Source organism: Carettochelys insculpta, chromosome 4, assembly GCF_033958435.1.
Source record: "Carettochelys insculpta isolate YL-2023 chromosome 4, ASM3395843v1, whole genome shotgun sequence".
Taxonomy (NCBI): Eukaryota; Metazoa; Chordata; order Testudines; family Carettochelyidae; genus Carettochelys; species Carettochelys insculpta.
Window position 1 is genome coordinate 96,997,965 of NC_134140.1, and position 24,734 is coordinate 97,022,698.

General features: G+C 41.6%; 1 protein-coding gene across 2 annotated transcripts in view; it reads left to right on the forward strand.

The window, feature by feature from the left end:
* The window catches only part of SCLT1 (sodium channel and clathrin linker 1), a 112,749-nt gene that overhangs the window by 72,491 nt on the left and 15,524 nt on the right, over positions 1-24,734 (forward strand). For both annotated transcript variants that reach the window (XM_074993312.1, XM_074993310.1), the window contains exons 18-20: positions 724-916; positions 7,934-8,130; positions 19,448-19,526. In XM_074993312.1, coding sequence (XP_074849413.1) covers positions 724-916; positions 7,934-8,130; positions 19,448-19,526 — 469 coding nt within the window. The remainder of the gene's footprint in view (positions 1-723; positions 917-7,933; positions 8,131-19,447; positions 19,527-24,734) is intronic.

A 24,734-nucleotide genomic window follows, 5' to 3' on the forward strand; every position in this document is an offset into this window, starting at 1 on the left:
TCCCCTTAAAATCATTCATTCAGCAAATTCATATCAAGTCAATGAATAGTTTTGTTTGAGTAAAGATGGATTTTTTGGCAAGTTGGAGAGCAGTCATTTATTTATATATTGCTTATTATTTGTCCTTTATAGTGGCTAGGAACCCCAGTTACAGACTAGGAACTTATGTTTGGCACTCCACAAACACAAGCTCTTCCTCGAGCTTACAGTTTCCTGAACTTTGGCCTCAACTCTGGCTGTCTTGTTACCTTGTGAAGGTCCACTCTACTATGTCTCAAATGTAACCATCCTTTTAAGGTAATAGATTTAATTTAACATGTGATGGTTTGCATGTAAGGAGTGGACATGGTTAATTTCTAATGGTCATTTAATCCTTAGCCTCTCTGAGGCAGACAAAAGGGAAATTTAAAATTTAAATTAAATATTTTTGACTCTTTGTTCCTCTTAGATATGGCCATCACACAACCAGTGAAATAAGAGCTAATTGCAAAAAACAAATTGTTTAAGCGTTGAAAAGAATTCACATGTTCACCCCTCCACAAATGCATTGGTGTGGACAACCAAAAGCATGAGTTTTAAAAATAAATATTTGGCCTTCAAAATGCAATTAAAGGCTTCAGTTAAAAGGCGCAGACAAAGAATAGGGAAGGTCAAAAAAATGGAGACTGAACTTGACTTAACTCCTGCTTTGATAGTCTAGTGAAATTTGTTTTCCCTTTTCAGCTCTGAGGAGGAGATATCTCGTTGCCAGGAAATGATTCACAAGCTGCAAAGCATTCTGGATTCTGAAAGAGAAAACTCCGGCTCTATCAGTGAACAAAGACTAAAACTTCAACAGGAAAATGAACAATTGCGTATAGAAGCAGAGGACTTGAGGAAATTGGCCATGGAAGCACAACAAAAAGCTAAATTAAAGGTATTACTAAAATGAAAATAGTGTGTAATTATTTGGCTAAATGGGATTCTACTGAAAATAAAATACAGAAAATATTTCTAGGAAGAAATAGAAAAAGTAGAGTTTGAAATGACAACAGAAGCTTCTGTGTGTTCTTTGGTGACATTTATAATGTGATCAGACTAAATACAAAATGTATAATGTTCTTCAATTTTTTAATCATAGCTGATATGTATACTCTGTAAACTAGATTTGCTTTTTGTTAATGTGAGTTTGCTCAAGAAAGCAAGGATCTAATAAACCTGTACATTAAGAAGCCATAATAGAAATGGCTTTCATTCTCCTTTCCCTCACATCTCAGTCAGTATGTTTTAGTTCTGTTATAGAATACCTCTGGTGTAATCTTTATCATCTTCTCTTCTTCAAAGATGACCAAATTGTGGTGGGTTTTTTAGATGTAAGGCAAGTCTTCAAACTCGAGCCAAACTCACTGCTGATTGGCAAACTGGGCACCAGTGTAGTTGTATCTGCAAGAGTTAAACAGCAAGAGAGTTGATCCCAGGTTTCTGAAGCCGAAAGATGAACATTAAATACTATGTTTTACAGCCTTCTGTGAAGCATGACTTCATATGCCAGACTTTTCCTTTTGCCCTTCTCTTGCTATAATGTCAGGAACATAGTTGGAACAAGCTTGGAGAATTAGGAGCTATGTAGGTTAACATGGTTCAGAGAACACAGCTACCAGCTCTGATCTTCAGCCTTTCCTGGTGAACCTTTTTGGATTTCCCCGTTGACATATTCCATACTGACAAGACCTGAGGAAGTCTGTCAGACCGGGACTTGAGTCCACAGTCTTAACTGAAGTTTTGAGGGGAGATATAGTCTATGAGGGAGCAGAGATTAATAAAATGGCTAGTGACAAAAATATAAAATCCAGTGATTGAGAAAAACTGATCAATTTGGAAAGGAGGTTAAGGGATTATAGAGTTGACATACAGAGATTTCTCATGAAGCGAGTGTTATAGTGGAGGGTACTTTAACCAGCTGTGATAATAAAGTTAGTCAGAATCTAAAAGTGACAACCTTCAGAGCATGACCCTTAATTTTCCAGAGATCCAGGGGAAAAAGTTTTTTACTTTGGATAATTTAAAACATTTAAGAAAAAGTCAATTTGGTGGCAATAAAACTAATTTTTGTATACATCATAAAAGTCACTAAATAGTATTGTGTGACTGGCTAATAGGTTGAAAATCAGAGATAATCAAAACTGCTCAATTTGATTTATTTTGTTTCCTTGGCAAATTGACATGTGATCAACATAAAATATGTTTCCATTACATTTTTCAAGTACCAGAGTCCAGTTTTCCACAGTATATAGAAATCTTTGTCACATGGTAAATTAAGAAAAGTATTTCATGTTTGTTGGAGCATTTAAGGAAGGAGAATGAAAGTCATAAACTGAGTGGTTACAGGTATACTGACCTGATGTAAAATCTCAATCATATGTTTACAATAAATCAAAGGGTCTGTATTGCATATACGGCACTTGGGTGTTTGCGGAAAGGGGAGGAAGATTTATGCACACTGTTGATTACATTCTAGATTTGAATTTTTAAAATGTTTGCAGCATGGAAATGTTTTGCTAAACTAAATGTTGTCATTTCTTTGTGTTGAGGTTGTTGTTATTTATGCACAAGTATGATGTTAAGATACCACAGTGCTTAATTTTCTTTTTTTACAATGCACTGACAAATGTTACAACGTTATGGCTACATCTACATTACAAAACTTTGAAGTGCAACTTTGAAATAGAGCGTTTACACAGAAAAATCACTCCTCCCTGACTTCTAAGTAGGGTCCTCCTGCTTTCCAGTAAAGCGTCTACACACCAATAGCCCCTACTTTGAAGTAAGTGGCCAGGATATGATGCAGGCAGGGATCGCATGGCCAGCAAGCCTTTCTGGGCTTAAAGCCAGCTGATCCCTTAAAGGGCCCCTCCGAACACCCCCACCCTGCACATTCTCAAGGCTGCCAGGCTGCACACAGCAGGGCAGCCTGCTGGCCACGCTGCTCGCAATGCTCTTCCAGTAGCACAGCCAGGTAGCCTACATGGGCCCCATGCTCCAGGCCCTGGCCAGGGCCCTCTTGCCTCTCCCCTGGGCCCCCTGGTCTGGTGCTGATGGGCCTTTGCCACCAGCACTGAGTGGTGAGGCCGGCTGGTGCTGCAGGACTGGGGCAACAACTTACGCATGACCCAGCAGATATTTGAGGAACTCTGCCACTGCCTCAGCCCAGTTCTCCAGTGCCAGAATACCTGGAGATACAGCTTGCACTCCCAGTGCAGAAGAGGGTGGCTTTTGCACTGTGGAGGCTGGCCACCGCCAATAGCCACCGGTTCGTCAGTCACCAATTCAAAGTTGGCAAGGCCACAGTCTGAGCAGTGCTGATAGAGGTAAGCCTAGCCCACACCACAGACCCACCCTGGGGAGCAGGCTACTGGGCAAGGGGGAGGGGGCCCCCTAGGGAAGAGGGGGGACGAGGGAACCAACCACTCGCATTCACGGATGTGTCTTCCTTCCACCCACGCAGGTTGTCCAAGCCATGAGCACAGTGCTCCTGTGACACGTCATCACCCCCAGGGATCTGAACACCACCCTCTCTGGGGTTTTGGAGCTGGGGTTCCCGAATTATTTTGGAACCCTGGACAGGATGCACATAGTGATCCGGGCACTGGACCACAGCAGAGGCTCTTACATTAACAGGAAAGGGTACCACCCAGTGGTACTCCAGGCCCTGGTGAACACAAGGAGCCGTTTCCTGGACATGTGTGTGGGGTGGCCAGGCAGGGCCCATAACACCCAGGTGTTCTGGAATTCATGGCTGGGAAGCTGGATGGAGGAGAGCACATATGTCCTGGTGCGGGAGCTCCTGCTCAGGGACATCAAGATGCCCCCTGCATCGTGGCTGATGGTGTATAGCCACTGCACTTGTGGCTCATGTGGCCCTATACCGGGGACACCACCCCAGCCCAGGGCACCTTCAACGGCCACCTCAATCACACCAGGGACACAGTGGAGCGGGTGTTTGGGAGGTTTCGCAGTCTCCTCATGCAACTGGATGTCAGCCTCCCAAACGTTCCCGCCATGGTTGCCGCCTACTGTGCCCTACACACTCTTCTTGGAGGGCAGATGGGAGCTCTTCATCCAAGGCTGGGCCATGGACCCAGGGACTGGGTATGAACAGCCGCCCCCTGTCCCATGCTGCCAGGCCCAAAGTGATGGGGTCATGGTCCAGGAGGCCTTGTGCCAGGCCTTTGCCCAGGGCCTGCCCTGATTCTCCCAGCCACACTCCACACCACAGGCCCCCCCACTCCCCCATCCCTCATGCTCCCCCACCAACCACACCCCCTCCCGCTCCTCCCCTCACCACTCTCCCACCGCACACCAGGGACCCGTAGTGTGGGTGGGAACAATACACATCACTGTTGGGGAATAAATGTATTTTGCAAAACAAACCAAAATGTGTTGACCTATGTACAGTTTCGGGGGTGGGGGACCATTCCACAGACTGGAGGCGGAAGGTTCAGTGAGGGCACCAAACTTGTAGGGGGGCTGGGATGGGAGAGGGCTCAGTTGCCCAGTGGCATGGAGGGCTAGGAGCTGCAGCAGCCATGGCTGCCTCTACTGCCCCGAGTCCAGGACCCCTGTGGGGCTGCGATGGAGCCGGGACCACACAGAGGTAGGGGTGTGGTGGGGGTGCGATGGGCTCAGCTTCCATAAGTTGTGCAGGGGAGGCCACTGGGGCTGGAGCAGATGCACCTGCTCCAGCCAGGAGCCAGCGACCCAACTCAACATGGGCAGCCAGGGACAGGTCCTCCATGTAGTGGGTGGCTGCATGGGGAGTGGCTGCTGGAGGGGCATCTTTGGGGCACGGGGTGGCTGCAGGCTAGGCTAGCAAGGGGGCAGGAGGTTGGGCAAGGCAGGCAGCTAAGGCCCCAGCTGCACCCACACCTCCTGCTCCATCGCCAGCTAGTCCTGGAGCTCACAGGTCATTTCTCGTGTGACTCCCTGGTTGACAGCTGCTTCCTCATCCCACCAGCACCATCGACGTGTGTCCCGGCCGCAGCTACGCAGGGCTGCAGGGCACTCCAATGGGCTGGGGTGACTGCCTGACAAAGGACTGTGGAGACAGAAGGAGGCAGGTGGACGGCCTGTGAGTGCTGGGTCCCAACCCTGGGGGGCCGGGGCCCCTGCTCCACTGGCCCCTCCCCCACTCCCCTGCCATCCAATGGCCCTGTGGGATCCTGGGTGCTGAGGGGTTCTCACCTGGAGAGGGTTGGGCTGTGTTCAGTGCCCACCTCCTTCCCTGGGCAGATGGGCTATAGGCTGTTGCGGGGAGGGAGCGGGGAATGACCTATCCCCAGGCTTAGTGACATCCCAATCGCCTTCTAAGTACCAGCTGTGACCTCCAGGGGCTTGGGCGAGGCTTGGCTGAACAATGAGTGGCTGGGCGTCCTAGAGGGGAGGGCAATGACAAGGGTCCTGTAGCTGGAGCCCTCGTTATCGCCTTCAGTCTCAGTGGGCCAGTCCTTACGCAGAGGGCGGTGCAGCTGGAGGGGCCCACCTCCTTGGTGTCCGTGGGGGTGCAGGGGCTGGTGGTGTCCACTAGGTGCTCCTGGGCACCCACCACCCGTGGCCCCAGAAGCCTGTGCAGCTTCCTGTAGTGGGGACAGTGGGCAGGCTATGCCCCTAAACAGCTGGTAGCGTTGCGTGCTTTGCAGTAAGCCTACCTCAGTTCTTTCACTTTTATGTGGACGTTGTTGCTGGGGTGGCCTCAGGTGGCGAGTCCACTGGCCAGCCTCTTGTAAGCTTCTGTGTTTTGCTGCCAGGTGCCAATTTGTTGAAGGACCTCCTCCTCCCCCCCCACATAGAGTGAGGAGGTCCTTCAGCTCCCTCTCAGTCCAGGAAGGTCCCTTCCTGTCACGCCTGTTGCCCAGGTGCTGCGAGCCCTCAGACTTGTCGTCCAGGGCCTCCAAGGGCAGGGCAGGAAGTTATTCGAAATTATTTTGTGGTGTAGATGCAGCCTGTAAGTCTCAGTGAAAATTGGTATCAATACACTTATCAGCAGAAAAACTTATAGGAGAAAAAACTTTTAATGGAATATAAAATATTTGAAGCTACACCAGAAAATCAAAATAGTAAGTTTGACAACAACAAAACAATTTAAAGTAATTACATAAAAATTCAAAATACTTGCATGCCAGTTTTCATGGTTACATAGTCATATTTGCTAGTTTTTTAGAAATAGTTCTCACCATTGAGTGTGAAAGTGTGAGGTGTGGGAGGAGGAGTGGTTACTCATAAAGTAACCAAACTCAAAAATTTTCCCCATTAATCTTTATTTTATAATAAGTTTGTGTTACTTCTAATATCAGAAAGGTAAGACCAAATCAAGTATCACTACTGGAATAAAAAAATCCTCTTTTAATGTCATATATAACTTACACCTATAGAAAATGAGTTAATGCATAAGTTAATGCATAAAATAAGTTAATTCTAAATGCATAATGTATGTGCCAGTGGCTTTGTTTGGAGGCACCAATGGAAGGAAGTTTGGTTTTTAAAAAATTCAGTCTAAGCTTGATTTTTATCACTTTCATACTGTTAGAGTAAATGTAAGGTTTTTCTATTTTCTGTAAGACTCTAGAATTACTAAGTGCCAAAGAAAAATAGATGAGGTGCTTCTTAATAGAAGTAGTAAAGCAAAATGAGTATCAGTTCACAATGCTTTTTTAGGTAATATATTCCTGTTTGTATCTTATGTATTCAGATAGGAGAATCACGGGTGGACAAATCTTCAAAATTTAATGTCGCTGTGACAACTTTGAAACTTTGATCGGTCCCAGGCTATTCTCATAACAGAATTGTGACGTAGTGACTGAGAAATTTATTTAATGTTGTATATAAATTTAAATAAAAATATTTCTGGGCAGTTCTGCAGAAATGATACATCATGCCATCTACTTATCATTTATTTGGAGTCCTTTGAAAAGGCAATTTTTGAAAAAAAGTCTGTTTTAAAGCTGGCAATCTGTAGGATTTTGTGTGTACATCAGCATTTTCAGCAGGTGTCATTTAAGATCTAATATTCTGACTGAAACACGTGAGAAGCATGAGTTATAGAGGGTTTGTGGAAAGCATCATTATGAATGCACTAACCCTTCAAATTAAAGTTTGAGTTAACAAATATGCCTTTCCTGTGCATCTGAAATCCTATGTCTCCAGAGACTAAACATACACTCAGCAAAATTGGTTATCTAGTTTTTGTTGCTGTATTTGTTTGTGTAAGAACCTGGTACTTTGCATGTACAATTGTATAGCTAAACAAGTTCTCAGTTAAGCACACAAGTGAGCCTGTATAATTATTTAGTATTTGAATTTTAGTAGGTCTCGTTATGGTAGTGCTTTCCAAATGTACAGAATCATAGAATTACAGAACTGGAAGGAACTTGGAGAGATCACCAAATTCAGTCCCTTGCACACATGGCTGGACCAGGCACCATTTAGGCTATCCCTGACAGATGTTTGTCTAACCTCTTAAAAATCTCCAATGATGGAGGTTCCACAACCTCCTGAGGCAATTTTTTTGAGTGCTTAACCACTCTGACAATTAAGAAGTTTTTCGTAATGTCCAGCCTAAACTTCCCTTGCTGCAATTTAAGCCCATTGCTTCTTGTCTTACTATCCCACCTACTTGTAACAACCTTTTGTAACACACATGATGTAACCAGTTGCCCAAAGAGCACACCTTCTATGCATGCAAGCAGTTTACAAAGTTCAGAGAAGACGGATAAAGTGAATATTCAATTTATAAAAAGAAGCATCACAACCATCACTACCCTTTATTGCCATTTGCAGTAGGCATTACATTGTTCTTCTGAATATATTTCTATATACACTCTTAAAGTGGTGATGGGGGGCATTTCTTGGACTAATGTTGAAACTTGTGTTGTACGATTTGTGGTCTTTTTCATTTTAGATAAGCACAATGGAACATGAGCATTTAGTGAAGGAGCATGGGTTTGAGGTTCGACTAAAAGAAATGGAAGTCACTAATCAAAATTCCACAGTTGAGTTAAGACGTCTGTTGGTAGCTCAGCAAAAAGCAACAAACCGGTGGAAGGAAGAAACAAAGAAGCTTACAGCAACTACAGAAACCAGGATTGGTAATCTGAAGTAAGTGCAGTTTGATTTCCACACACACACACCCCACACACACACATACACACTTTTTGTGAGTTTCACTCCCAGTTTTACTCTTAGTTGTCATGGTCCTCATCATGAAAATGAAAATACTTGTGGTGTGGAAAAAAATAGGAAATAATCTAGGCCAGAAGAGATGTTGCAGTCTCAGTGTATACAGAAGGTGCTGCAAAAAGAATTGTTAATCTCGGCTTTCCTTTCTCAGATGGATTTAGTAGTCTGATTGTAGAAAGCTTTCTCCATTCCAAAACAAACAATACTACTTGTGTGTTTTTGACATTTTGTAATGGCAAAAAAGTAGTTGCAATATGTCACTTCAGTTGAGCTCTGTTATCTTAGTTCCTTTCTTTCTTGTCTAAATTGCAGTGTTAGGGACCTTTCTTCACCTTCAGAGCAAATTTAGGCAATGTTTAACTAGAATTCCCATCACTTATATTATTAAACAGTATTTCATGTGGTGTTACGTCGCTTTCGTAGAAACAAAGTCTGGACAGTGTGTAGAATCAAGCAGGAGGGTTTATTACACACAGCGCTGGAGGTGTGCCACCTTGCCTGTCAGGCTAGGCTCAGTGAAGCGCCATCAAGTAGTAGGTTACAAGTGATTATATAGGGTATCAGTGGACGGTGAGAAATGAAGGGGTGAGAGGTCTCAAGCCCCTGGATAGGTGCTGGCAGCAAGATATGATGATCACAATAAGCCAATAATCTAAAAGGTTAAACAATGACACCACCTGTAATTTACATGCAACATTTTAGACAATACACAGGTGATTTTTTCTTTAGTCATCTGTTTAAACAACATACACGTTGATTCTAGTCCTGCTTATGTATCCGCGGGAGCAATGATGCCTTTGTTTGATTGGGTATGATCCACAGGTCCATTGTGTAAAGGAGTTAAAATAAAACAATGAGCATATATAACAAACATCATTTATTTGTAACATGTTGTTCTTGAGTCCAGGGCTCTGGGTTAGTGAACTAGGGAAATGCCTTGTAGAGAATACTGAAAGGGAGGAGGGTGTATCATCCCTGGCAGCTCAAGCTTGTGTTACAGCCTCTGGACTTGGCCTTGAAGCACAGTTGCTGTGGTGCTCTCTTTTTCCAGACTATGAGAAAGCTATGGCCTTGCTTGTAAGTTCCTTCTCACACTAGCTGTATTGGTAAACCATGATACATGTTATGAGTTAAGTAGGTCTTATACCAGACTATGAAATTTGGGCATAAAAGTGAGAGTTCTAAACAGAAGCCATAATATGCATCAGGAACTTGGGATTTTCACACTACAGCTTTCACTATGACACACTTAGCTTTTGTCTAGACCAAGGTCCTGGAGTCTCTTTGGCGTAGCCAATCTCTGGACCCTTTTCCTCTATATCTGGCTTATGCAGGCTCTTCAATACCATCACAGAGGTGTATGGTTGTAACTCAAAGGATATTTTTCCACTGTAATTAAACACCTGCAGCTGGCCCATGTAATCTGACTCAAGCTCAGAGGGCTCAAGCTAAGGGGCTACTTAATGGTGGGGTAGGCATTTATCTGATGGAAGGAGGCCACGAGACTCCAATCACATCTGGGCCAGTGAGTCCCCTGATACATTGGCCTCTGTCAGCAGATAGTGCCCCTCCAAGCACAAGCACAAGTCCTTGTGCGTGGATCCTGAAGATTTAGACCCAAGTAAACCATCTCAGCAGAAAAAAAGTGTTAGAAAGGAGTGTGGATCAGTCAATTCTGATGCCAGTTCCAGCATGCAAACTGAAAGGCAGACGCCCATTATCCAAGATTACATTTTTGCTAATATCACGGCCCCAGACAGATCACATTTCCACTGTGGCCAAAGAAGCTTCAGATCCAACAGCTCCACCAGTTGATCTACTTCATATCTAGAGCCTTCTGAGACTTACCACACCAGATGACATTTTTACTCTTGTTTATCCTCAGAGGACATGGAGCAACTCCATTTTCCACCTGCATGCTTCAGCACCCTGCCGTTTCCACTGATGTTTGAAAGTCATTTTCTTCAGCCAGTGAGTCAGAATCTCCAGAAGAGCCCCTACGCTCTCACATAGAAAGGGGCCCAGACACAAGTTCTAAGAGCTCAGAGTTCCATCCTCTGACCAGATATAACTTTCCAAGGGAGAGATGGTACCTAATGCCAAGAGGTTATCATCTGCTAGTTAAAGTGCTTAAGTAGTGGACAAAGTTTTAATTGAAAATTTTCACCACTTGGTGTTAATTAGTAACTTTTGATAATGTTGTTGGTATTCTTGGATCTTTTCCCATTTAAATCACTGTTGAAATTCCTGTTGACTTGTATTTAGGCATGATTGTGCCACTTATTTATTGCACATTCCTGGCATGAAACATCACCTCAGAACCAGATAAACAGTGAATTTTAAAATTCATTTTAGATTACTTGTTAATGAGAACAGATACTTCTAGAAAGTTCCTAAAGTTTAGGAAATGAAGCAACTTACACAATATGTGTAGAACACTTGCAATTCTCCTTGACAGATTAAAGTTGTTACTGATGCTACAACTACCAGATTTTGTGTTGTCAAAACTTTTCAGAGATGGCAGGCTGAACGTTGATCCAAACAGTTTGCTTTTTAGGCTAATTATTCAGGGGTGAGCTTTATGTACTCTCTTAAACCCACCATATACAGTGTTTTACAAAGATTTCCAAATTTTTGGTAGACAAAAAGAATCTTGTTGCACTTCTTCAGAAGAAAAAGACATCAGAACTTAGCTCAGACAAGAGGTGTAATGAACAATACATTTTACCTGCCAAGGCTGTATGCATTTATTTATTTGTACAGTGTGTAATTAGTTGACTCTTGCTGATATCATCTGTTGTAAATATCTGAGTAGTTGAGAAAATATGTTTCTTAGGGTTTTTTTCTAAGATAGGTAATTTTAAACAATTGGATTTGTACTACTACACAAATGGAATCTGGAGTGTACTTTCTATAAGTGCACATTATATCATCTGAGTATTTAGTCTTTAAGTCAGCTAAAGCAACATGAGAACTGAGAAAGACTAGAAGAAAAATATTCATGAGTAAAGAAACCGCTCAAAATCATCTTCTCAATCCACCATCATGGTTGGTCCTGTCTGATATTGGACTGTATTGAACACAACCTTCCTGTTTGAAGGAAAAAAAACTAAGCATGCTACGAATAGTGAAATAGCCTGTGGAAATAGCCCCTTTCCCTTTCGAAGTTAGGGTTAAGACTAAAATGTTAAAACATTGCTATTATGGGTAAGAATTTTCAGTCTTGATTTAGCTCTATCAGACTGCTGACATGGGATATCACAAACTGTCATCTCTGTTGTCATCTTTGAACCATTATGAAAAATATTAATTGCATTTTGAAAATGTTCCTATTTGGGAGAGAGATTGTCCTTGTGGTGTCATCTGGTGGTGTCCTGCCGAGATTTAACATCCCACTTATTAGCTTAATAGCTATTCATCAGAGAATGTTGCCTGAATGAGCAGACCAGGAAAAAAACCCTCAATTCTTTCCATATAAAAAGCTGTAAATCTATACACAATCTACATGGAGTATCTCTGTTGATGACAAGTTTGACAAGTAGGCAGTCACCATTTTGGAGCTGACTTCATAATTAGAGCTTATAAATATATAATATAAACTATCAGGGTCATCCCTGTGGGGGAGCAGGGTCCAGTGCAGCCTCCCACCCCCCATTACCCTCTCTCAGAAGCTTCCTTCGCTAACCTATATGACCTGGGGGATTACTGGAGACCTGGCAAAGGGTGACAGCAGGGGTTGTCCCCCCCCCCCCACCTCTGCACTCATCAAGGCCTTGGGAAGTAGAGCGACTTCAGGCCAGCCTTGTGGGCTACAGTCAGTATGGGGGACTGTGCCATCCACAGGATCGCTGGAGCAGCCACCGTGGGGCTGCTCAAAGTGTGGGGCCCATGGCAACTGCCCTGAGCCCTCCTTTGGACAGGATGGCTCTGTAAGCCTTCGTCAAAAAAATGAAGATAAAAGAATCAGTTTATCCACTAACAATGGAAACCAATCAGTTCTTTGCCCTCCCTGCCAAAAAGTTTGACATTGACAAGTTATTCCTCATTAAATATATATTCTGTGTGATTGGTGCTCTGATTTTACGTTGGCAAGAGTCTCCTAAAAATATCCATAAATAAATCTTATCTATTTCAGTATGTACTATTTTAAAAATTTTAGACACTGTGTGCTTCTGTAAGATATAGTATGGAATGCAATTGATATGAAAATTAATTACAGTGTCATAGACTTGTGGACTATAAGATCAGAAGAGATTGTCATGATTATCTAGTCTGACCTCTTGCACATTGTCCACAGAACATCACCATACCTGTCCTGCAATACACAAACATCTCAAAGAACTCTTAACCTATGAGGTGATGCAAACCAGAGTTCTGCACCACCCTTCAGCCTTGGTACCAAGAGCATCATAATTGCTTTCAGTGCAGCACTGTACTGTATGAGGGCTGTTTATAGAGACAGTGAATATTGGTCTCCAACATACAGATCAAGGTCCTCACTCCAGGGCAGACACTGGTCATCGCAGTTCTGCTCTTGCTCACCTTGATGGGTTACTATGTGTTTGGCATCGAGGTGGGGATTCAGTAATGGATCTGCCAAATGCAGTCCTGAGATCCCAATGGAGTGGTGGCCCATGCATCTATATTGCATATGAAGAAAGACAGCCAATGGAGCAAAGATCAGGAAACATAATCTGCTGCAGTGAGATCGCAATTCACAGAGTGTGGACCTCCCTCCCAGTCTTTGGAGTCTGACCAAAAACCTCTGGCAGCAGGTCAAGGTACTCAGCTCGTGCCATCGACCTTCCCAAAGGTACAGCAGACTCTCCCCGGGCCCAGAGACACCATGAAGGATCTGGTCCCTCAATAGGAGCTTAATTTATTTCTGTCCAGACTTATGGGGCTCTTGGGCTACGGCTACACTACAGAGGTATTTTGAAATAAGATGTTTTGAAGCAGATATCACATAATACGTTATTTCAAAATAACACAGCTACACACAAAATGCATTTCAAAATAGTACCTAGCAATTTTGAAATAGCATTTCCGGACACATAGCATTATATCAAAATAGTGCCATTGGGTGCTATTATGGCTTATTTCAAATTAGCGCTATTCCATGTCTTAATTAGCCCCTATTTCAAAATACCTATTTTGAAACAGGCATTATTTCTCCTGCAATGAAGGTTACTGATTTCAGAATAATGCACCTGCTATTTCAAATTTATGTCAAAATAGCATGTGCCATAGTGTAGACACTAACACTTATTTTGAAATATCAGCTGTTGTCTTGAAATAACTATGTAGTGTAGACATAGCCTTGCTCTGTCTCCTAGCTTGTCCTGGAAGGTCACCTTTTTGGAAAGTCAGGACCAAACTCTACTACCTCTTTTGGATGGAGGCTAGCTCACTTTATCTCCACATGGAGATAAATTATGAAAAAATACAATGTGGGGATAACTTACTGTGAGATTCTTTAGTTATATGATTACACTTGCAACTTTAGCATTTTGTTAATGTATATTTCTTGTGTTGAAATGTAGCTGGCTGAGAGAACAAATCTATTATGTTTAAGCAAGTAAGGTAGTAAGGCTTTTTTAAGCTTTCATCAGTGAGCAGTGGTCATCTATTATATAAATGCACAAACTGTATGACAAAGATTCTCTTTGTTATGAAGCTTTTAATTATATTCGTAACCCCCTCCTCACTTTACTGCAGTGGATTTAGGTGTCTTTATTCAAATTTTTTCATTTACTATGTAACAGTTGTGGAGCCCATATCATTACATGTTTAGTCATGTAAATTTATCAGGAATCCTCAGACTTGTACTGCTGTGTAACTGATCTTCAGTTTTCATGTCTTTCATTCTTTGCTATACTAATATAATGTTTGGCAGCCAAAAATGCCTATTTTAAGCCATTTGTTTAAAAAAAATTACCAGGATAAGAGACAGCTGCAGGTACTAGCAATCTATAAACTGCATAATTACTAAGAGTAACTGTAGCATATGACAGTATAATTCAACAGAAAAAAACATCTGGCATGTACTATGTTTGTCATCTGAGAGTTTTGCAGTAAGTACTTGCTGCAGCTGGCAGATTCATCATCCATCTGCCAAAATACTGAGCAGCTCACCTGTTTTCTACTTGCTTTGCATAGAAAATATTGAATAGAAAATGATTTCATCAACTTTTTAAAAACCTGTCTATTTTAATATTCTAATAGTTTAACAAGTAGAATAGATCAGCTCTTTAGCCTAGTGCCAATAGTGTTTTATCATCATTTATAAGGCTAAATTCTTTCTTTTAAACAGGTTAGTATGGTAGTCAGGGTCCAGAAACCGTACAGGAAGACAAGGAGGCTTAGGCCCAAAAATGAGCAGTGGAACCAATTGATTGCTTGTTCTCTTAGTGTACTATGTTAGAATATTGAGTAAGGTCTTTTATGAAAGTTTGTAATGTTCTGAACTTAATGATTATTGAGAGTTGTATACAGACTATGGTTATGAATGTACGCATTTGTATATATAGTGAAATGTGCTACATAGTTTCAGTCCCACCTCACAGCAGAGCAGGGCTGTGAGCAGTGAGATAGAGAGGCATCTCCTGAGCCAAGTATTCACACAAAGCCAGACTCTGGTATCAATCCACTGTGCAATCCAGGAAAACTCAGGTGTATTATTAAAGTTACTGGGAAGATATCACACTAGTGTAGTAGGCATAGATTATTTTTCAATGACTTATTTAGTATTTGAATTATTCTTTGGACCTTAAAATGATATGTGAAAGGTGATGTTTCACAATATAAAATTAATAACTTCCATATTTTTCAAAAATGGTTTTATCAGAATTTGTATATTTTAATATTAAGTACTAACTCAGCACATATATAGTTTAGTTGACACCTAAATAACTTCCACCAGCTGCCCCCTCAAGGATGATATACATCCCAGGCTTCTGTATCTGACCATCTTCTTTTCTCTCCCCTCCTCTTTGGGTTACTTCTGTTGTTGCCTCAGTAGCCATCATTGTCTACTTTTCCTAGACCCGATTCTTAGAAAAAAGAAGAAACTAGGAGATGAGAAGAGAAGGCTGGGAGGGAATTTTGACATTTCCGTGCCTGGCTTCAGTACATGGGAGCAGCTAAATGAAGATACAATAGATAATGGAACAATACAAGCTAGAAAATTGGGTGAGGTATGAGGGACACAATTAAATCTATTAATCCAAGGAGTCTGGATAATAAAATGGAGGAACCAGAATTACTGGTGCAGTAGATCAAACCAGATATATAGGGATTACATAAAAATTGAGGAATAGCACCCATGAGATGAATACTAGAATGGAAAGGTATTTTCTATTTATCAGGGTTAAGAACAAAAATAAAAGTAAAGATAAGTATTACTGTGCATGAGCACAGTGATAAATGATAAAGAAATAGGAAGTGATATGGACAAAACAATCTGTTTGTGTCAAAATCTCTTTGAGGAAGGATTGTAAAAGAGGTTCTATAAGTACTGTTTTAAGTATCTACCATAGACCCCTAGGGCTAAATTCAGATGTGATATTATTAGTGATAAATACTACTTGGAATTGTCATAATCAGGGAATTTAACTTCCTGGATATTGATTATATGTTACAGTGCTGCTAATACTAGTAGAGTAGATGAGTTTTCTTAATCAAATTATCAATTAACTAAAAGGAGGTGGTGATCATTTTAGTCCTGGTCTGGTAAGGACATTATAGAAAAGCTAGTTGTAGGAGATAACCTTGGATTAAGGTGATTGTGGGTAGATTACATGCTTTAAATAAAGATAATCCAAACCAGGTAATCAGCTATAAGATTTGATTTCAAAAAGGCTAGAATTTGGAAATTAAGGGAATTGATGTAGTTAGAGAAGTCACATGAATTAAAGAGCTCAAGGATTTAAATCCTAAGCAAAAGGGAGTGAGGGGGAGAAGGACCCTTTTACAGAAAGTCTCCAGACCCAGGTGGATGAAAGCTAACTTCAAAACTTGCTGGGAGTAAGCAAAGGAGGGTACACTGTAGAGGTTAGCAAATATAAGAATGAAGTAAGAATTTCTAAAAGTCAAGCTGAATTAGCTCTCGCCATGGAAACTTGAATAATAGATGTTTTACATTGACAAGCTTTTGAACTGCTTAGTGCTGAAGAAGAGGAGCTCTGTGTAGCTCAAAAACTTGTTTCTTTCAGCAGTCTCACTGATATTTTTTTTGGTTGTATAACTAAAAAGAAAATGAGAGATGAGGCTGGACCGCTGTGCAGTTTAGATGTGAAGGCAATTAAAGATAATATAGTTAGGGCCCAAAAGCTAAATAGATATTTTGTGCCTCAGTTTTAAGCAATGATGGTGATATGAAATATGTGTTTGAAGACAGTATGGCTGATGGAAATCAGTGTCTAGAAATTAAAATTCCTACAGCTGAGCTCAATTAGGGTGAACCTGATAATGTGTATGACAGAATACTGAACTAACTGGCATATGAGATTGCTAGTCTGGTAGCAAGGATTTTTAATCTATCTGTCTTTTGGTTTATGGTACCATATGACTGAAAAATAGTTAACATCATTCCTATACTTTTTTAAAAAAGTAGGAGTTCAGTCAATTACAGACTTGTTAATATGACACAGTAATGTTCTAGGTTTTAAAATAAATTATGAATTTAATTATTTTTTCCTTCTGAGAGGTAAATGGTACGTAATGCAACATTCATTTACCAAGGGTAGATCATGCTGGGCTAACCTGATTTCTTTGAAGGAGGAAAAAAAAAAGGTGCAGTAAATTTAATATATGTGAATTTCAGTGAAGTATTTGACATGAAATTCTTAGCTAAATTAGAGAAGATGTGGATCACGACAAGTGTTGAAGGTCGTTACAGAATTGGCTAAATCAGGAGGCAAGTGAGAGGAGGCTGTGGACTATGCTGGAAGGTGAATTATTGGATTAGAGGGAGATTACTAACAGTTCCTCAAGGATCAATCTTGGGACCAATCTTGTTCGGCATTTTTATTAATAACCTGTTAAATAGTGGGAGTATGCTATTGAAATTTGCAGCTGATAGTTGGGAGACATAGGCAATACAAGGGAGTATTTGGAATGTTATACAGGAAAGATCTGGAAGATTTAAGTGGAAAAATGGGATGAAATTCAGCAATATGAATTGGAAGGTCACGTGGTTAGGGTCTAATAATGAGAATTTCTGCTACAAACTGGGAGCTCATCAGTTGGAAGCAGTGGAAGGAGAGAGAAACCTGGGTGTATGGCTTGATCACAGAAGGCTGTGAGCCGCCAATGTGATGTGAATGTGGGTGGGGAAAAGAGGCAAGTGTCATCCTAAAATGTATTAGATCAGGTATTTCCAGTAGTGGTAATGATGCTTTAATGCCATTGTATTGAGGAACTGGTAAGATCTCATTTAGAATACTGTGTACAATTGTAGCCACCCTTATTCAAGAAAGATGAATTTCAGCTAGAACAAGTGCAGAAAGGAGCTGTTAGGATGATCAGGGAATGAAGGGCCTCTTATAAGAGGACACTGGAAGAGTGTGTTTTTTTTAGTCTAGCAAAAAGAAGATTGAGCAGAAATATGTGGAGGGAGGCTTGTGGGAGTTATATACAGGTAAGGTGAAAAGCTATTCAAACTGAAGGACAATGCTGGTATAAGAAGAAATGGATATAAACAGGCCATGCATAAATTAGAAGTTTCTAACCATCAAAGGGGTGAGGTTCTGGAATAGACTCTCTGTAGAAGTTTTGGGGCAAGCAGTTTTAAGAGAGAGCTACACAACTTTGTGAATACAGTTGAGACAGGTTTCTGCTACAAGCTGGGAGTTCATCAGTTGTTTTTAATGGTAGAGGACAGGGCTCAGCAGTACTGGGGCTAATTTCTTACTTATGTCTTTTATTTCTGAAGATCATGCTTCTAGGTTTCAGCTGCTCAGCATTAGCGATCAAGATGGGATTTCCCTTTCCCACTGATGTACTCTCAGAGGGGCTTTTTTATTGTTCCTCTGAAGCCTCAGGGATTTCCATGGCTGGAGACAGGATATTGCCCAGGGAGGTGTAGGGCTCTGAGATGCACCAAGCATTCACTCTCTCAGGTATTTGACTGGCCAGTTGTCCCATGCCCAGGACGTAACTGATCACCTATATGTGGGGCTAGAAAGGAATTTCCACTCAGGTCAGATGAGGGGTGATGTGAGGAGCAGCGGGGTAGAGTTGGAGTAGTGGGTGGGGGTTGCCTTCCTCTGCAGCATGTGAATGTTTGGTCACTTGGCAGGATTACTTTATACGTTCACCAGTTCTGTGCCATTGTGGTAATCTAGAGCACTGGTGCACCCCAGTCCCTGTTATTCACTATCCATGGCTCATAATGTTCTAATCTTTTAAAGATCTAGTTTACTTCGGTCTCATTATTTTATATGGGTAAATTATCTAATGATCCCTTCTGCCCTTAGACTCTATAATTTAGATAACTTTTTTGGTGTAATTAAAGTATAGTTATAATACATTAGAATTTGGTTTTTAGCAGGACTTTTCATACAGAAAAAGCAATTCCAAAATGTCCTGACGTTTAACAATTAGAAAAAAACATTATTTTCCAGATGATTATTTTCTGTTTGAAAGTTTTGGTTTTGCCTCTTTTTCTCCATTTGAGTGAATAGCTGTTTTCTTTTTCCTGCATGCTTTTTCACCTTACCTAAAAACTTGTAGTTACATCATGCTATTGACCACTCTCTCTACAAGTTGTATTGACATATCTGCATACATTTTTAAAGACTAAAATGAGCAATTCATACTTTATTCACTTCAGACTGCACATGAGAGATACTTCCCTGAATTGGTCAATGTTTTTGTTTTTCCAGTTAATTATATGCTATTAGTTTAGTTGATTCATCAGTTTATTAGCATGTAAGCTACTATAAAGTTTGAATGTGTGCTCAATGTGCTTACTGTTATATTTGTAAAATGTGACTATTTGTGTTGAAAACAACACCAAAACTTATTGATCTTAATAAAAACTACACCATATCTCTGCCATCACCCTTTTAAAGCTATATTTGGAATATTTTTGATTGAACCAGTTGTGAACATAATTCTAATTCTAAATGAACTAAACCCCAGGAAAACTTCCTAAAGAAAGGGTCTGTTATATGTTATTCAGATAACAGATGCATTGCTGTACATTAATTAGCTTCTTTGTTCTGATTGATAGAAGTGAGCTGAGTCGACAGAAGCTTCGTACACAAGAGCTGCTTTCTCAGCTGGAAATGGCAAATGAAAAGATAGCTGAGGTACGATAACGACCCTCATGGGAACTACTTTCAGATACATCTTGATGCACATATTATAGAATATTACTGAACTGTATTCAGATGAATTATGTAGTTAGCTTATAAGTGCCTCAGAAGATTTTAGAATCTCTTAGCTTTGCTCCTGAATCATAAAACATGAAAAAGATGGGATCCTCTTTCATTGTTACTAATATATAAATAGCGTGGTGAATCAGAAAATGTTGTTTAAAGATCATTTAATCTTATTTACACATGCCTTTTACAGTAGAGTGCATTGTATTTGTTATGTAGTAGAATAGTAAAAAAATACATAGCATTCTTACCATATTGTGTGAGTGGCAGACTTTATGGAATATCTGTTGGACTGAATGAAGGAAGGCCCCTTGCATTATACATTAAACAAAGATATTTGTTTGAAGACTTTCTCCATTAATTATTTAACAATGCACAAATTTTCCACACATGTGCCTTTGTCATATCGTCTGATACATCTGGGATAGTATTCTTTAGAACAGTGGTTTTCAACCAGTGTGCCGTGAGATTTCATTAATTTCCCCTCACTGTGGTTCTTTGCAAAGCCACTGCAAAGGGGAAATTGATGACTCCATGCCAGCTGGGCTTCAAGCAGCAAGGCAGCCTGAGTCTCAGCTGGTGCAGGGTTGGTGTATCCCTTCCCCCCCATGGTGGCTCTTTGCAGAGCTGTTAAAAGGGGAAATGACAACCCTGCAGGAGGATGAAAGAGGGCAGGAGCCTGTTGGATCTGGGACATGGTTTAAATGCTACATCCCAGCTACAGTGGGCTGGCAAGGAGGGGAGCCTACTCTCTGGAGCTACCTCCCCCACAGACTTGCCCACCTTTTTGCAAACCAGCAAGCCCAGGTTTCCCACTAGACTGGTAAGTTGCTGTTTACTCTACTTTGTAATTTTTCTTTGCTTCGTTGAATTTCAGTTGTTTATCAGTTCAATTATTTAATAAAATTATATTTTTTAAAAATACTGTTACAAATATGAAATTCATAATGTGAAAAGGTAAAATTCAGATGACTGACCTGAATCCTGCACGTGGAATAGATTTAGGGTTCTGAATAGTAAGAAATCGTTGAATTGAGCAGATTTGGAAAATGTGAATGTGGCTTGCTGTCAGAGGGTATATTCTGTGGTGGATTTGGAACATTAATGCATTTGATCCTTGTTTAGCTTATGTACTACCATGTTACAAACCTATCTAGTAAGACTGCAACCATAGTAAATGTGACGTTTATGAGCAATCAATTCAGCTGAAAAAAGTGGGTGTGCCATGGAATAGTTTCTCATTGAAGTGTGCCATGTTACTGAAAAGGTTGGGGACCACTGCTTTAGAATAAGTCATTTCACTTTAGGGTTTTTCCCCTATGTGCATGAGCACTACAGGGGGGAAAAAAGCAAGAATTGAAGAGGAGGCAAAATATTAACAAATTCCACCACTGTTGTTTGGGCAAAGGAAGACCAACAGAGAATTCTTATGTCTACATTTCTGGTATAGCAAACAGGAAGGAGAAAACCTGCAGTGAGAAGACTTCATTTGTATCATTAGTTGCTGTGTTTTCCTCCTTCATTTTGAGCACGGTTGATAGGTTTACATCTTAATCCACTTGAGAAGCTAGAGGTAGTCCCAGTATGTAATCTGCAGGTGGGTATGCATGCATACCGTGCACCTGAGTCCCAAATATAATTTTATAAGCATTGGCCTGCGCATGCACCATAACTCTTTTCATTTTCTGAATTAAGGGCATTAAGGCTATGTCTACACATGCAGCCAACATCGAAATAGCTTATTTCGATGTTGCGACATCGAAATAGTCTATTTCGATGAATAACGTCTACACGTCCTCCAGGGCCAGCAACGTCGATGTTCAACTTCGACGTTGCTCAGCCCAACATCGAAATAGGCGCAGCGAGGGAACGTCTACACGTCAAAGTAGCACACATCAAAATAGGGATGCCAGGCACAGCTGCAGACAGGGTCACAGGGCGGACTCAACAGCAAGCCGCTCCCTTAAAGGGCCCCTCCCAGACACACTTGCACTAAACAACACAAGATACACAGAGCTGACAACTGGTTGCAGACCCTGTGCCTGCAGCATAGATCCCCATCTGCCACAGAAGCAGCCAGAAGCCCTGGGCTAAGGGCTGCTGCCCACGGTGACCATAGAGCCCCGCAGGGGCTGGAGAGAGAGCATCTCTCAACCCCCCCAGCTGATGGCCGCCATGGAGGACCCAGCAATTTCGATGTTGCGGGACACGGATCGTCTACACGGTCCCTACTTCGACGTTGAACGTCGAAGTAGGGCGCTATTCCTATCTCCTCATGAGGTTAGCGACTTCGACGTCTCGCCGCCTAACGTCGAAGTTAACTTCGAAATAGCGCCTGACGCGTGTAGACGCGACGGGCGCTATTTCGAAGTTGGTGCCGCTACTTCGAAGTAGCGTGCACGTGTAGACGCAGCTTAAAGGTGGTATGGGCTGACACTTCTCCCATTCCATCTTTCCATTGCACAGTCTGAGTCAGAGTCTTCAGTGTACTCCTCTCCTTTATGCCAGACCATTGGTATAAATATATTTTATGTAGTTAATTTTAGTAGTTCTGTAACTTTTATAATATAGTCTAGAATAGAGTAGTTAGTGTTTTTCCCTGGCCACTTCCCCCTACTCCACCCTTCCAGAAGTCTCAGATTATGCCCAGAATCCCCAGGATTCAAAAACTATTTTCTACTCTCTCTCCTTTTCTGTGCGTGATGAACATCAGTGCTGCCTCTCCTGCTTGGTTAAGGCTCACATGTCTGTCAAGTGCTGCCACTGCTTTCCCCCAGAACTCATGAGGGTCGGAAACCTGAGATTCAGAAAATGAGTGATGGTGAAGGCAAGGGTCTGCAACCAAAATAGTGAGAAGAGCCCCCTTTTTTTTTTCCAAATTCAGTTAAAAAAATCAATACTTCAAGAGCCTCAGTGCAGGTGAATACGAGACATTCCTTAATAACGAATATCAAACCATGCTTTTTGTGACCCCTGTTTTAAGAACAGCACACTCACAATGATTTGTGCCAGTTAGAAAGTTTGTTACTTTCACCCTGCTCCCCCATCCCCAGGATTAACCCCTCTCCACCCCAAACCCATCCCCAGGATTAACCTGCCTCTATCAGTGAGTTCCTCCAACTGTGCACATGTATTTTCACTGCTCCTCCTCCTCCTCCCCCACCTCGCTGTCTTCTGAGTGGGGCTGCAAAGCTCCAGCAGGGGCAGACTCAGCTGTCCCCTACCCCTGCTGCTCCTACCCCGCTTACTTCTAAGTGGGCCTGTGCAGCCCAGCAGGGACAGACTAGTCTGTCCCTCCCCCAGCTCTCTTGCTCATTTCCCCCACCTGCAGCATGGGCAGCTCCCTACCCTGCTGTGCTGAAATAACAGAACTAAATTGAACGGGTCTCATGGCCAGATCCCTCCCACCATCCTGCCATCCATTAAACCAATTAAATTTAGTTCTGTTATTTCAGCACAGCAGGGCAGGGAACTGCAAGAGGAGTCAGTGGCAGCAGCGCCCAGAGCCACAAGTGACTCCTTAAAGAGACTCAGTTTGTCAGCCACTAGGTGAAAGCATTGAGACCCTAACCAGATCTGGGCTGGAGACCCTTCTATTCCTTTCCCTCCACACATCAGTCTTAGCAAGCAGGCAGCACTCCTACAAGCACAAAGCTCGGGAACAGAAGCGAAAGCTTACAAGGGAAGGCCTTATATGAGAATGTGGGGAATTCTCACAAACATAGGGACAAGTTATCTTCATCTAAAACTTTTCTGAAGAGATAAGATCTCTCTTCAATTCTGTCATGTGTATTGAGTATTTGGGCCTTAGTAAATCTTAGGAGGGTTTGGATCTGACAGTTTTCACATCAGCTGTGACAGTGAAGACCAAGTATGAACAGCTCCTATCCATTGTGGTGCTGGTAATGAAATGGCTCCAGAGAACTGACTTACTCAGTGATGAAGAAAGCTCAAGCTCTGCCAGTAGATTTTCTTTGTACCTCAGTGTAGTCTGAGACCTACAACTCCTTGGAAGACATCCTTGATCTTTGGTGTTTGCATCCATCCTATCAGAACTGTGTCTATTCTGGGACATTCCTACACCATAGGAGGAGACCATCAAAAAGATGCAAAGTTGGTCTCCCATCCCACTTGCCATTCTCAAAGCACAACAAGTGATACCATCTGTTCTGCCAATAGTACTAAATTCAGCTTTCTCTTCGGATGAGTTAGAGGACCTACAGAAGTTTCTGTAGGCACTGAGTGGAGAGGGAGCCCTAATACAGGGATGGGCAATCTATGGCTCCGGAGCCACATGCACCTCTTTAAGGACTTCATTGTGTCTCTCAACGCTATAATTGCAAAGTGTAAAAAACACTCCATCATTTTTGATAAACAGTGAACATCTAAGAGCCCAACAGTGAACAACTCATATCTAAATAACAAACAATATGTGACCTGGAAACGTTGGATAACTTCCCCTGAATATGAGCAGTGCATCGTGGGATATGATACTGTATCTGTGTTTGGATTGTGTTGCTAATAAAGTCTTGGTTTTGAAAAGGAAAAGGAAGTTGGCAGCATTCCAGCTGTGAAGAGAAACACACATTTTAAGAAAAAAAACCCTGAAAGTAAACATGAAGTAAAATTGGGATAATTTAAAGTGGGGTTTGAATAGCTGCGAAAAAAAAGGTGGGGGAGGAAAATCAAAGATAAAAACAGAGAATTTCAAAGTGAACGGACCAAATCCTTCACATTTATATCGAGCTCAGTTGGGCTCCCTTTATGTCTCATTTGCAATGAGAAATTCACCAACAACAAGAAATGAAACCTTAGAGAAATTTTCTCAAAAACACATTACTTTTGTTGAACAGTATGTAGCTGGAGATGCCAGTAAAAAAAGCCAGAAAGGAGCTGCTATGCAAAGCAGAGCAAATTAAGAGCACTTTTGCTAAATGGGTGAAATCACCAAGTAGCATAATTGTGGCTAGTTTTGTGGCAACTCAAGAAATCATGAAATGAAGAAAGCCGTTCACCTATGGCAAATACGTAAAAGAATACTTTATCAAAGTATCAGAGGAGCTGTACAGTGATTTCAAAAACAAATATGAAATTGTTCAGAAAATTAGAGATCTGTTGTTGTCTGCAAAGACAGTG